This window comes from Mauremys mutica, chromosome 10, assembly GCF_020497125.1.
Source record: "Mauremys mutica isolate MM-2020 ecotype Southern chromosome 10, ASM2049712v1, whole genome shotgun sequence".
In the NCBI taxonomy this organism is placed as follows: Eukaryota; Metazoa; Chordata; order Testudines; family Geoemydidae; genus Mauremys; species Mauremys mutica.
This window is the reverse complement of record NC_059081.1, coordinates 55065058-55079622: the sequence shown is the minus strand read 5'-3', so window position 1 is coordinate 55079622 and position 14565 is coordinate 55065058. Positions and strand designations below refer to the sequence as shown.

The 14565-nt window shown below is 43.0% G+C and overlaps 1 protein-coding gene across 5 annotated transcripts in view; it reads left to right on the top strand.

Moving 5' to 3' along the window:
• Nucleotides 1–14565, top strand: part of ANKRD44 (ankyrin repeat domain 44) — a 213811-nt gene that overhangs the window by 159458 nt on the left and 39788 nt on the right. For 4 of the 5 annotated variants that reach the window (XM_045032495.1, XM_045032492.1, XM_045032494.1 and 1 more), the window contains exons 15-16: nucleotides 15–98; nucleotides 2369–2480. In XM_045032495.1, coding sequence (XP_044888430.1) covers nucleotides 15–98; nucleotides 2369–2480 — 196 coding nt within the window. Of the gene's footprint in view, nucleotides 1–14; nucleotides 99–2368; nucleotides 2481–11543; nucleotides 11571–14565 lie in introns of all 5 variants that reach the window. The other variant, XM_045032496.1, reaches the window with a different exon arrangement.

Sequence of the window (14565 nt, the reverse complement as noted above, 5' to 3'; positions counted from 1 at the left end):
TCCCTTTTGTTAAGAAGAAAGAATATTTTAGGTAACTCCCATGAAAATGCCGAAGAACTTGAAAGAGCCAATGAGATGAAGGAAAAAGAAGCTGCATTGTAAGTTTGGTGTCAATACAGCAGTTAGACTCCATTTTTAGAGAATGCCTCTGCTTCTTTGGGCTGCAGTTTACACTCCTGTCTTGTTCACTCATTGCTTTGCTACAAATGATGCCTGATACTATTAGAAGCTAACCTGAGTAAAATGCTCTTTGATCTATTAATGTATTTTCCAATTCTGTTTCCATGCTTGTTGCTTTCCCTAACTGCATGTTTATTGCATTGGTACTCTAATAATTCTTTAGTATCCCACACTATTTTATTTAAATATGATACACTAGGTTTGTATGTTGCAAGGAAAATATAACCCAGTGTCCTCCACAAATATTACTGTGTTCAAATCTGATGTTTTTGTGCAGTGTTTTTGTTTTAAATGTCACTGGTGTTGGTAATAGTTTTACATTAGTTTGACTACATGTTGTGACATATGGAAGAGAGTGACAAAGAAAACATTTTGAAATCTTTTTCCAGAGGGGTAAAAAATTAAACTCTGATAGATGGCCCAGGGAGTACCCAGAACATATTTGATTCAGATAGAGAAATTATCACTATCAAAAGAATTAAAAATATATGTATTTGGGATAATAGCTTAGTTGCCATTGAGCTCAAAGTCAGCCAGCTATTGGATTAGTTTAGATACCTCTGATTTTGATCAGTGAATTTTGAACTGTATCAGTAATGACATTGTCACTTTCCTTAGTTCTAGGTAAGCTATTTACCCCACGATAAAGTTAAACATAATTTTCTTGTTGGCTCTTTGTTGTAGAAATGTATCTTAAAAACTAGAGAGGCAGTACTGGTTGCGTTGAATTTCAGATCTGTTACTATCTCTGACAGGCGTTGCTGAGGTGCAACCTGGAAGTGGGGTACTGTTGGGCCCTCTGTTGTACCAGCATGGGCTCCCTCTCTCACCGTGATGCTGTGACAAGCTGCAGACCTCTCCTGGTCCTGCACTCACACAAACGTTTACAGGCAGGGACACACCAAACCAAGTTACATGAATGCTTTTGCCAGCCGCTCATGAACCAACAAATAGAGAGGCTCCAGTCAGTTCCCCAGCCTAGGACCCCAGAACTGTACCATCCTGCCCTGGTCAAAAGCCTGAGCAGTGTAAGTTTATTACCCAGTCTGCTCCTCCCTCAATGTGGAGAGGACAAAGAGAGGTTTTTGTTAACTGAGCTAATATTTTTTCATGCACTTCACTCAAACCACATGGTTTTTAGGTAAAATATAAAACAGATTTATTAGATACAGAGAGATTTTAAGTGATTATAAGTAAAAAGTATACAGATCAAAGTAGAGTGCCTAGAAAATAAAACAAAATATCAATCTAAGTCCTATAAACTAGACAGGATTTGAATCAAGCAGTGTCTCACCCTTATGGTACAAACAGTTCACCAGTCTTCCATACACAGGCTGGGATTCTGCCTTTCCCGCCTGAGACCACCTCCCCACTTCAGTCTTTGTTCCTAAGGTATTTCCAGGTGTTGAGTGGGGGAGAGGGAGGAGTGAGGACAAGTGATGATGTCACTTCCCCCTTTTATAGCTTCTTCCATGTGGAGGGAACTTCATTGTTCCAAGCAGAGTCTCCAGCACAGTTTGTAGAAAAGTACAGGCACAAGATGGAGTCCAGTATCACATGAGCTAGTCACATGCCCTTGCATGCTTTGATGAGTCATAGCAGACATTGCCCATATTCTGTCTGAAGCGTCCACAGGAAAACCCATCAGATGGAGATAAGGTTCTTCTATGGCCTATTGTGTTTCTTAGTGGGCCATCACCTTGAATGGTTCATCCACAATGTGCTGGCTACACTGGATGTAAACTACCTTGTGGGCGTTATCCAGGAGCAAACACATTTGAAATACTGGTACATAGTCAATATTCATAACTTTAGATAAAAAAAAGATACATGCATACAAATAGGGTAATCATATCAGCAAATCATAACTTTTCCATTAATACCTTACATGACATACTTCATATAAGACATACCATAATCATATAATCATGGTATATATGGGGGTGTAATGGTGTTGCTTTGGGATACAGAGTGTCACAGTATCAAACAAGCTACTCCAAGACCAGCAGATATTGCTGCACAGAAGTTTAAGGCAGGAAAACTCTTGTGTGGTACAAGATTCTGTAAGGAATATAACATTTAATAGCCAGCTTTTTAGAACAGAGGCTTTAGTGTTGCTCATAGTTGCAATGGAGATGATTCTGTTAAATGGTATGATCTGTACTTTAAATGTGTAAATTATTCACAGGTGTCTAGAGTTCCTGCTTCAGAATGATGCCAATCCATCGATCCAAGACAAAGAAGGGTACAACACAGTGCACTATGCTGCTGCTTATGGCCATAGACAGTGTTTGGAATTGGTGAGTCAGCTCAATCAGTGCTAAGACTTCCATTTTTAGAAGATGTTCATGGGCATGTTATGAACTCTACAGAATTGTTATTGTTTGAGCACCATGGATGTTCATGATGCTGAAGAAATGTAGAGGAAGGTACGCTACAGACAAATATTCAGAAGCAGATGTAACTTGGCATTGTTATGGCCTTTTCAAGACACATCCTTGATCCCTGCACAAAGCCAGAGTAAATGGCCCTCGTGGGGGCAGAGAGGTGTCATTCTCCTCCCTTTCTCCCACCCCGTTTTCCAGGGGCATGGAGCACAAAGCTAGTTGTTACATCTTATCCATGAAGTCCTGGGCATACTCGACGTGCCCCAGTCCCAGCTGTCCTATTTCATTGCTATGAAAAGAGCCACTAAGGAGGACTGCAGGAGATACAGACTCAAAGCCTCTCTCTCCTGCACAGGGGAACCATAAAGGGTTTATCTCTGATTAGAAATGTCCTTGCCTATAGGAATGGGGGCAGAGTTTGGGTCTTTGTGTTTAGGTGGTGTTGAACATGTGGTATGTGTTTGCTTTAAGGCTCCAATTCAACGAAGTACTTAAGCATTGCTTAGCTATAAAATATGTGATTAATCCAATCTCTGTTCAACAAAACACTTAAACACACGAGATCAATGGGACTTAAGCACATGTTACATGCTTCACTGGATCAGAGCCTAAGTGTTGCATGGCTTTGCTGAGTTTTGATTGCAGTCAAAACATTACTTAAATGTGTTTTTTTAACGTGGCTGTTCATCATAGATAACACATTAACTGAATGATCTAATGAAGCTGAGTAATGGTAGCATGACACTCCTTACTATCAACTGCACAAAAGTAGTACCTTTCCTTACATATTATGCAGTAATTGCGGTATTACGATAGTCCATGTCAACATTATACTTCCTAATTTTCATATGTTTAACCATATCAGGTAGGGAGACGATATACTTGTCAGCAAAAAAGCACAGTTGCTAGAAAGTTATATAGTGTGAATTCATAAAAAGCTATGATTTGTAAAAATGAATAGCATGTGACGCAGATCAGCTGAAGTGCTTGAAATCTGCAGCACGATGAAGACTTTATTAATATTGTTTTGCAGGCTCTAATCACACCAAAAATGGCTTAAAGTTGAGAAATGAAATTTTATATATACTCAGTCCTGTAAAATGGAGGCATTGGGTGCCTTTTTAGTACCTTTTTTTGCTTCCTTGGTTTGTTTAATAGGCCAAAGTATTTCTGTATTAAAAGCAGCGGTGGCTCCAGGCACCAGCGCTCCAAGTGTGTGCCTGGGGTGGCAAGCCACAGGGGATGCCCTGCCGGTCCCTGCGAGGGCAGCAGTCAGGCTGCCTTCGGCAGCTTGCCTGCGGGAGGTCCGCTGGTCCTGTGGATTGGGCGGCAATTCGGCGGTGGGTACACTGAAGCTGTAGGACTGGCAGACCTCCCGCAGGCAAGCCACCAAATCTGCGGGACCGGGGACCTCCCGCAGGCAAGCCGACGAAGGCTGCCTGACTGCCGTGCTTGGGGCGGCAAAAAAGCTAGAGACGCCCCTGATTAAAAGGGATGACTGCACAATACACATGGATGACTTTTCATAATATACATAGTAATAGTCACAGTTGCCATATGGGAAATTGTGTTGATGGTCTACATCAAAGTCACAAAAGCAAGGAAACTCTAAATTGAAATTTAGATTGTCTGCTACGATATGAATCTATACAGTTCAGGTGAAAAAGAACAGCAGCAGATGTGTTGTGGGAGACCCTGGCATGGTTTGGTTATAATTTAGTGTGCCTTCAGCAAGAGAGGTGTGTCTAGGAATTTGTCTGGAACCACAACCTTGATTTTAGTGTTGACTGCAGCAGATTGCCACGGTTTTTCTTAGTTAAACAAATCAGCCCTTAATTTTTATTCATTTCCATCCATGATTTTTTTTGTACTGCAATCCCCTCCTTTTCCATGTAACACAGGGAGGAAGAGTAAGTCGTCAAATTCTGATACCTGTTCTTCCACCCTTCATTTATTCATTTGAGAGAGAGAATCTTTGAGAGTCTTCATCCTAGACTGAGATTTAGAATCGTGCCCAATCTGACCATCTCCTCTACCATAAATAAGAATAGGGACATGTAACAGGGTGGCTTGCCCCGTAATGGCTAGAGGGCCTGGGTCTAGCCGACCCTGGTCATTAAAGGCGGTAGACCTGTGCGCGGGCTGCTAATTCCCTATAAAGAGCAGCAGGTGGCTGCAGTGAGTGGGGGATGCTCAGAAAACAGAAGCCTGAGAAGTGGTAGCTGGCTTGAAGCAGCAGCTGCAGGGAGCAAGACTGGCTTCATTGAGCACATTCATGGAGACATTGACTTGTGGCCCTGGTCTGGGAAAGAAGGCAAGGAACTCCCCAACTAAGGGAAAAGAGACACGGGGTCAGAAGGACCAGTGTGTGTCTCAGAACTAAATAAATTGGATCCCAGGTGGGGAATATTTTATTTTTTCCTTTAAACTATGTGGAGTTTAAGGAGCCCCATGAAGGAGAAAACAGGGATGGGGAGCTGCAGAGGCACCCCTGTCTGTGATGGGGAGCTCAGGAGGCAATAGTGGCCACACTGCTACAAATTGGTGCAGTCACCAGGATCTCTGAACCTCTTCCTGTCAAGGAGGGAAGCAACAATGGTGTATCTCTGGAGCACAAGATGGAAGAAGTACTGCAGTATCTGGTGTAACAACAGCAAATCCAGGTTGTCCTCTTGCAACTTCTGCAGGATCAACAGACAACCGGAGATGCTGTGGGCAGCCCGGCAAAATCAACAGCACGTGATCAGCCTGAGAGGTATGCACTGGGCTTCTGTTTCTAGTGTGGGAAACAAGGACAGACAGTTTGAATGCCCAGGGTGGCAACCTGATTCCAGAGGTGGTCCAGTCAATCGGAGGACTGCTAAAGGATGGATCGGGGAGAGAGGGGGAAGAGGCAACCTAAATGCTATAAGTGTGGAAAGGCTGGGCACATTAGGTCTGCCCTTTGAAGAAGCGGTTGAGGAAAGCCCTGCAGAATAAGGAAGATAATCCTTGGCTAGACGGATCAAGGGTGAGAGGGTGCAGCAGATTCCCAACAGAGAGGCCTAAGGCGAAAAAGGCCAAGAAGCATTCTGTAGCATCAGAAGCCCATAGGATAGGGGAATGCTATAGTCTGCTGGCAGAAGTGCCAGCTCCAGAGGGACAAATCATTTCCCTAACCAAGGTGGGGGAAATGACACTGTGTTGGAAGGATGAGCCGGAGAGGATCAGGTACTGAGTAAAAGAACTGAAGCACAGAATGAAGGAGGAGGCTAATGAGTTGAAAGTGCGCCGGCCCCACAGATCCTCAGTTCCTCTGAGTAAAGCAGGACTCCGGTATCAAAGTCATGAGCAAGAGACTCTAGTCATCCCAAACAAGTACTGATAAAGGACTCGATGCTGAAGTCTAAGAAATCAAGCAGCAGAAAACATCAGCCAGGAGCGTGTATGAACAGTTCACATACCTGGAGGCTGCAGTAAGGGTGGAGGCTGCAGTAACGGCAGAACCTGGTACTGCTGCCAAGAGGTGTGACACATTGCTGACAGGGGAGAAGAGTGAAAGGCTGATCTTTCTGACAGAGAAGTACCAGGAGAAAATAGCTGCATTGGAGGCGGCCAAGCAGGTGGCCCTGAGGCAAAGGGGCAATCTGGATGAGGAGCATCAGGCAACCCTAGAAGAAAGGGGTCACTGCTTATCATGGTTAGCGAAGCGGATGGAGAATTGGAGAGTGCCTAGACCCTGCAGTCCCAAAGCCGAAAGCATCACCGAATGGAGGAAAATATAAATATATCCCCCCTGGATAGCACTTGCCCTGATGTGGGCAGTCTTCTTGGTGGGCGAAGGAGATACAAAACAGGGTGATTTTACTCTTAATGTCTGGAGGGTTGGGCTACCCACCCTGTTACAGAACTCCTTAGTTAATGTTGCAGGTAGCATTCAATTTTAATCAACCCCACGGTTGAATCTGTGGATTGATGCATAGGGTTGCTTGCTTCAAGCATTCTGCAATTCATCAGACTTTTCAAAGGTCTGATTATATTCTTGTTTTTCTGTTTTATGGTGATTGCTGACCAAAACTGTATTAAAAAAAATCCTATTTCAAATAATTAGTCACTTCTTAATTAAAAGATATAAAGAGGAAGAGACCATATAAAATGGAGATAAATTAGTTAGGAGAACTGATCCATGTTTTCTTAAGCATCCCACTATTATCAGCATTATTTAAAAAAATTCCATGGTTTCAATTGAGGAAAGGAATTGAGTCCACGGAATATGATGGTTTTTTGGCTTCTCTGTTATTCATTGTGGACCTATCCTAGGAACAAAGGAGCCCCCTCAGCTCTCATTAAGATTAAATAAATCATTCCAGATTCATCAAATAGTTAAGGTTAATTTCTGCTCACAATTATGCTTTTCTGCAAGGTTTAGGTTGCACATGTATAATTGAGGGCGAGATTCTATCCTCAAAGCATCAGTGATCTGTAGTGCCCTCAGAAACTCAGCCCCTCAGTAGTCACATAACAAACAGGAAGGTGATTTTAGAAAAATGTCCAACCTTATAACTAAAATATGTGATGCACATATAATGCTGTGCGTGTATGTGTTAAGAAGTGTAAGCTTCTCCCAACGTAAAGCAGGGCTCTGGACACTGGAAACTACATCTGGGTGGGGCAAAAAGACTGTGGGCATATTAAGGCATGACAATCTCCCTTCTTCCACCACAGGCCCCAGAGTAGGAGGTGTTAGCTGGGGAAGGCTGTGGCCTAGGCAGCTGGGAGATAGTCCCATGTCAATTTAAACTGGTAGGGCTGCTAGTCAATCGTGGCTTAAAGTTGCCTCCCCTGCAGTGGAACCTTTGAGGGAGGGTGACATGGAAATGTTACCTGTCCATCCTTTGTGACGACATCCTGTGTGTAGTATCTTCTTCATCCTGAGTGTAGTATCTGCCTGCCCCAGGGCATGGAGTTGGAAACCCTACATCTTTCCACACCAGTTGGAGTGAACGGAGTGTTGTGTGTGAATGGGGGTAGTTAGGAGAGTAGGGGATTAATAGTGAAAAGGCAGATCTTTTGACCCAACCAGATAAAGCTTACATGGTCACCTGCTATCATAATATCTTGTTCTGAAATAGTGTTCAATCAGAGGGATTTTGTACCTGATGGCACTTATATCATCTGTGATGTTAATGGAATATCTGTACAGTGGTGAATGACATCATGCAGCTAAACAAACAGGGATGAAAGTGGTTACCTGAATTCTATTTCCATCTATAACCAGCCAGCCATAAAAGACTGAATGGTAGGCACACATATTTGAGTAAATGTGTGTCAGTATCTCCTATCTGCTTTCTTTCTGCTAAAAATAACCTCTTTCCCTACACATTTGTTTAAATCTGGACTGATTTCTTTAGTATTATGGGAGGTCACTAGCTAATATTTTGGAGTCATGGTGAGATTAACATCACTGAGTTAATATTGGTGTTTTTAACAACCTGTATATTTCACTGAAATGGGCTATTAATGTAAAATCTGAATTGATGTGCAAAGTGTGCAATTTAAACTGTAATTTCACATTAAAGTGTTATCTGGAAGGCCATTTAAACCCTTTTGATTTTATGTAGGTTTAGAACACGTAAAATAAATGTCCTTCTGCAGCAGTGAAATATTTTGGTTGGTCACAAGAATTAATTATTCTCTTTTATTGTAATATATTATCCCCTCTGTTCTGTCTGCAAATGAATTCTACCTTTTGGCTGAGGCAGAAAGTAAATTAATGCAACTGTAATACAGTTGAGGGTGGAATGAGAACATCATTGCACTGAAAATCACATCTAATAGAAGAGGCATATCTTGATATGTCTCTTTCATTTAACTGAGGGAGTCTGTTTAAGTGTGAGAGAGAGCCCCTATGCTCAGAAAAACATCTTAAGAATGCAGAGGAAGTACAATGTAAACCTGGTATGTGAAGAAGCTAAAACCATTAACCCAGTAAATCTGTCATATGGTTAATGCTAATTTTATATATCCCTTATCAACAATCATCCATCACAGCAGGGAGTAGAGGCTAATTATTAGTGATAAGTTAACCTCAGGTTTGCTTGGGATAAGCATTCAAAAGTTCCCTTTCCACTTCTGGCCATGACTCAGATATTTGTACAGATATTGGGATTCCTTGTTGCCTGCATCTCCACCTCTTTATTATGAGGACACGGTTCTACCTTCCCCCTTTGTGACTGCCCTAAATGGAGGCACTTACCACTCTGGTTCTTCAAGGGTCAAGATTTTAGATCCAATTCTGGAAAAATTAAGCATGAACTGAAAATGAAGCATATGCATAAATGTATTCAGCATCGAGTCCTTTATCAGTACTTGTTTGGGATGACTAGAGTCTCTTGCTCATGACTTTGATACTGGAGTTGTTAACCATCCCAGATTTAGTGTCAGAGACCAGGACGTGGGTGGTCATGTCTAGTGGTTAGAGCAGGAGTCAGGTGTAGTGGTTAGCGCTGGAGTCAGCATTCAGAAATTGGAGCTCAGGGTCAGAGCTGGAGTGAGAGGCCGGATGCCAGAGCCAAGGGATTGTACCAGGGATGAGCTTGACCCTATTGGCATTACTACCTTGGTGGAGAAAAGGTGTATAGAAAGAAAAGTATCCTCCATTCTGCACTTTACTTCAAGTTGTTGTCAGGATATTTAAAAATTGGAGTCTGGCAGGTCTTCTCCAGGGCATCATTTTGGGTAAAAGTGTGCATTGTGGAAGCAAGTGTAAACATCAGGAGTGTATACAGGAGGTCTGTACAAGGCAAGCTCTGCATAATTAATCCTCCTTTTAAAAGTGGCTTATAATAAAAGAGGGGTTTCAGTGTCTCCCCTGGAAACTGTATGGTGAAGATTACATTAAAGAATTGGATTCTGTGTGGACAAGACAAAAGGATGCAGCACCTCAACTGGTGTAAATCATCCTAGTTCTATTGAAGTAACTTGAAATCATCTTTCACCCTTTAATAATGGGGCCCTTTATTTCTAACAATAAGAAAGATCTACTGTTATAGCATGAAGTATTCTGAGAAAAGAGCATATGCCTGGTTCAGGCTGCTGGAATGTGACCATAACTCTAACCAAGAGTAGTTCCAACCACCATCACCACACAAATACAGGCATAAAATGGAGGGAGAAAAATGTCCTGTACTACTAAGAGAGGGAGTGATCATAAACCAAGTGACAGTCATGCTGAGCCCTGTCTGGAGACATCAAAATTTCCAAGGAGAGGAAACGAAAATTCCTACAGCATTTTTTAAAAAACGATTATCATCCAAGTCAGCCCAAATTATTTAACCCGAAAGGATATAGGCAGTGATATTTATTTAATGTGAGCACCCCGAGTACCTACTCGCCATACATACACCCAGGCCAATAATGCCTGTATCTCTTTGTGGTCTGCATTGTATATGCACTGCTGAGTGGGTGAGTGGGGCGGCTGTCAGACTCCTTGACCTTCCTGGTGACTCAAGGAGCAGCATGTCTACCTCTAAACGGCCTGATTGCTGTAACGTTAGGACCTCACATTCACTGCTCTATTTCCCTCTTTATTCTCTTTAATTCCCTTTTAGCTGTTTTAATTCCTTTGCTTTTGTCCCAAATCAAAGCTTAAAATTCAGAGGGGAAAAATCATATGTAACCAGGTCATGTAATTTAAAAAAAAACCTGCCCAACTTTAATAACACAAATCAATGACAGAAGACTCCTATCCCCACAGCAGCAATGTCCTGCCATCTCCTTTCTTCAGATGTACAGAGCTGTGGGATATGTGCCAAGGACTCTAATAACATGTAGGAAGAGCATTAAATAGAATACTTAGAATTATTGCTGGATTAAAGATTGGTTGGTAAATCTGTTTTTGTTAATGCATAGAACCTTACTGAAATTGAAACAGTGTAACAGTGTTTTACTGTGTAATCCGAGTTCATTATGGTAGGAAAATTACAGCATAACACACATAATTGCATCTCTGCAGCTGTTTTAAAGAAGTGTAATGAAGATAAAATTATGATCTCTATTCTAGCCCTCCTGAAGGCAACTTGCAGATGAGCATTCATTCTTCACATGTATTTAACAAAGAGAAAGCTAGGTTTTTAGGAGTGCAACTTTGTAAAACTACATGGTTTTAACATTAACTGAAACTGACTTTCCATGCAGGAAACAAGGTTCAAAGCTGTACATTTTAGAGCACAGGAAACGTTTGTGGCTCGTTGTGCTTTTTTTATTAAACTTAAACCTCAACCACTTTCATCTTTTTTTGTGGAACAAAACTGGGAAATACACTAGAGTCACTTCAGTGTCCTAATGTGTAATTTAATTAATAACTTTATTAAACAATATCTAAAATGGAGTTATATGAATTGTTCTTCTTTGACTGGACTCAAAATTGCAATTGCAATAGCTATTCAACATAATTCAAGCTTCCTAGGGGCACCACCAGTTAGCAATGTCTCCTGCATCACCATATTGATGATTAATCTTTTAGTGGAACAGTTTTAACAGTTTGCTTACTCTCTGTGTTCATTGATATTATAAAAACAATTAAGTTTTAGGTTTTTTTACTAGCATAAAAAAGCACTGTATAATTTTAAGCATATATCTCTAGCAGTACCCATTGAACAAACAGGTTAGTGATAGATCTGTATTTCATCGTATTTCCCCCCTACTTTTTTTTTCCAGTAAAGAGAATGTTTGACTCCACATAGTACATATTCAGGGGCCCGGTCTTTCAGTAGTGAGTTGTCCCGTTTGCTTTAGAAGTGCTACATATATAAGTAGAGACCTGCAGGATCAAGACCTTTAGATCAGACCTTTTTCCTAGTTCATGGAAAAAAAATTCAAGAAATATTTGTAATGCAGTTTATTGTAAAGCAAAGAACTAAAAAAGAAACATCTGTAATGCACCAAAATGTTTTCATATTCTATGTTTTAATTATACTAATTACCATTTTTAATCAGATTGGAAACAAAACTCCATTGGATATAGTAAGTAAATGAAAAAAATAATTGCATGTTGTGTATTTTGATTTTCATTTAAAATTCTTACTGCTACACGCTTTCTTGTATTCACTCTGTTATGAACTCAACAGAAAAAACACTATTTCTTAGCCAGCATGCTCTGTACGTCAAATAAATGCATGTGCGTCACTTTTATTTAAATCAAGCCTTCTGATTCCTGCTTCTTAAAGACTAGATTTCAAGCTTCCACTTGAAAATATTTTGCTTTTCTTCAATCAGTGTGATTTTCTAAGTCCATTGGATCAGTCACATGTATCTGATTGGTATGTCACTTTCTGTATATAAATTAATGCTGCTTTTGGTAATGTGAAGCAAAATCTACAGTTTCTAGGGTTTGGTTTTTTTTGTTTTTTGTTTTTTTAAACTACAGAGCCATTTCAGAAGTGAGTCTGAATCTATGGGCATGGCTACACTTGCAGATATAGAGTACTTTGAGTTAAACCAGCCTTCGTAGAGCGCAGTAGGGAAATCACTGCAATCTGTCCACAGTGACAGCTGCAAGCGCACTGGCGTGGCCACATTACCAGCTCTTGTAACAGCCACAGAGAGCAGTGCATTGTGGTAGCTATCCCAGCATGCAAGTGGCTGCAATGTGCTTTTCAAATGAGGGGGGTGGGGTGGAGTATGACGGGAGTGTGTTGTGTGTATGTGGGGGGAGAAGGAGTGAGTTTTTGGGGGGCTGAGACAATGTCAGCATGCTGTCTTGTAAGTTCAGACAGCAACAGACCCTCCTCCCCCGCCTCTCTCTCTCACACACAGCATTCCACAGTAATGGTTGCTTTGTCTCAGAGCAGATAAGCATGCCAGCTGTCAGAGATGGAGCTTTCAAAGGGCATATTGGCATGCCTGGAGTGATTCCAAAATAACGACAAGAGTGGCCACTTGACTTAAGGGAATTAGGGGACGTTTCTGGAGGCTGATCAGAGCGCAGTAATGCAACACCTCGTTCACACTGACGCCTGGGCGTTTCAGCCAATGCACACCAAAGGTTGATCTTCTCGCCGAGGTGGAGTACCAGGAGCGCTCTAGCTGTGGAATCAGAGCGCTCTATGTACCTTGCCAGTGTGGACGGGTAGTGAGCTAGGGTTCCCGGGGCTGCTTTAATCCACTCTAACTTGCAACCGTAGCCAAGCCCTATGGGACTCTAAGGCCTGGTCTACACTAGGGAATTAGGTTGGTATAACTATGTCACCCGGGCAACACAGTTAAACCGACCAAACGCCCAGTGTAGGCAGCGCTAGGTCAAGGGATGAACTCTCTGATCACCCACTTCAGGGAGGTGGCTTACCTTCACCCTTGGGAGAACCCTTTCCATCTGTGTAAGTAGTGTCTTCATTGAAGCGCTACAGCGGTGTAGCTGCTTTGCTGTAGTGCTTTAAGTGTAGACAAGCCCTAAGTAATTTACTCACAGAGTGCACAAAAGAAAGGAGCATAGCAGGAAAATCAGCTAACCAGGAGTCAGGGCCGCCCAGAGGATTCCGGGGGCCCGGGGTTTTCGGCGGCGGGGGGCCCTTCCGTTCCGGGACCCGCCGCCGAAGTGCCCCGAAGACCCGCGGCGGGAGCCCCCCGCCGCCGAATTACCACCGAAGCGGGACCCGCCGCTGAAGTGCAGCCCGGTCTTCGGCGGTAATTCGGCCGGGGGGGGGTCCCCGCCGCGGGTCTTCGGGGCACTTCGGCGGCGGGTCCCGGAACGGAAGGGGCCCGCCGCCGCTGAAGACTGGGCTGCGCTTCGGCGGCGGGTCCCGCTCCCCCCCCGCCCCGGCCCCAGCCTCTTACCCCCGGCTCCCTCCTCACCCGGAGTCTCAGCGCCTCGCCAGAACAGCCGCAGCGTGTGGCCGGCGGGGCCTGAGCTCCGCCCCGCTCAGAGCCGCGTGGTGAGGGGGCGGGGCTGGGAGCTCCACGCCGAGTGGAGGGAGCTGAGCTCAGCCTGGAGCTCCCAGCCCCGCCCCCTCACCACGCGGCTCTGAGCGGGGCGGGGCTCAGGGGCCCCACTGGAGACACGGCGTTTGATATGCTGAGGCTCCAGGAGAGGGGCGGAGGCGGGAGCCTCTGCTGTTCTCTTGGGGGCCCCTGCGGAGCCCGGGGCCCGGGGCAAATTGCCCTCTTTGTCCCCCCCTCTGGGCGGCCCTGCCAGGAGTATGTACAAAAGATGCAGATTTAAATTATCTCCAACTCTATTTCAATTTCAAGCCTCTTGATCCCTGGCCTTTTCTGCATTAGAAAAATTGCACTGGTTAATCTGTGAATCAAAACTGAAATCAATCAAACTGAAATCAATCTAACTGAACTGGTGTAAATCTGAATTGTACAGACACCTAAATTTATTTAATCTTTAAATTGCATTAGATTAATTCAGTAAATTACTGAGCTAAATTACTGACATGAGCTAAATTGATTTATAAAGGGTTAATCTTATTTAAGATCCTGATTTCATTATAGTACTTAACCAAGGGCTTTCTTCCTGAATCGAGGTTCACACCAGTTTGACTTGATCGAGTTAAACCTATGCAGCTTTTCTAGTATAGATACCCTTACCCCCTACTTAGTGATGTGTAATTTGTATCACTTTATACATCAGCTTTGAATGTAGCCCTTTAATTTAGAATGAAGTCTGAAGCTAAAACATGTCCTCCCTTTGATGTAGAATGGTACAGAGGCTAATATTCTATTAGTCTGTGCACTACCTAGTTCTAACCATGCTGAAATTTGTTTTGTCATATCTATGCTGGCTAGGAAACTGTGTTAACACCTAGCCAGCAAGAGCTATATTTAAACACAGCTTTGGCTAATATGTTTTTCCGGCAGTGTAGACAGTGCTTGGGTCTTCATATTGCAATGGAGAAGGGGAGATCAGTCTCAAACCTACATGTCAGTCTAATATTTATGCTCCGTTTTGAAAGTGGCATTCTGAAATCGTAACTAGTTGCTTGTTCTGGATGACCTCATGTATTAGAAGTTATAT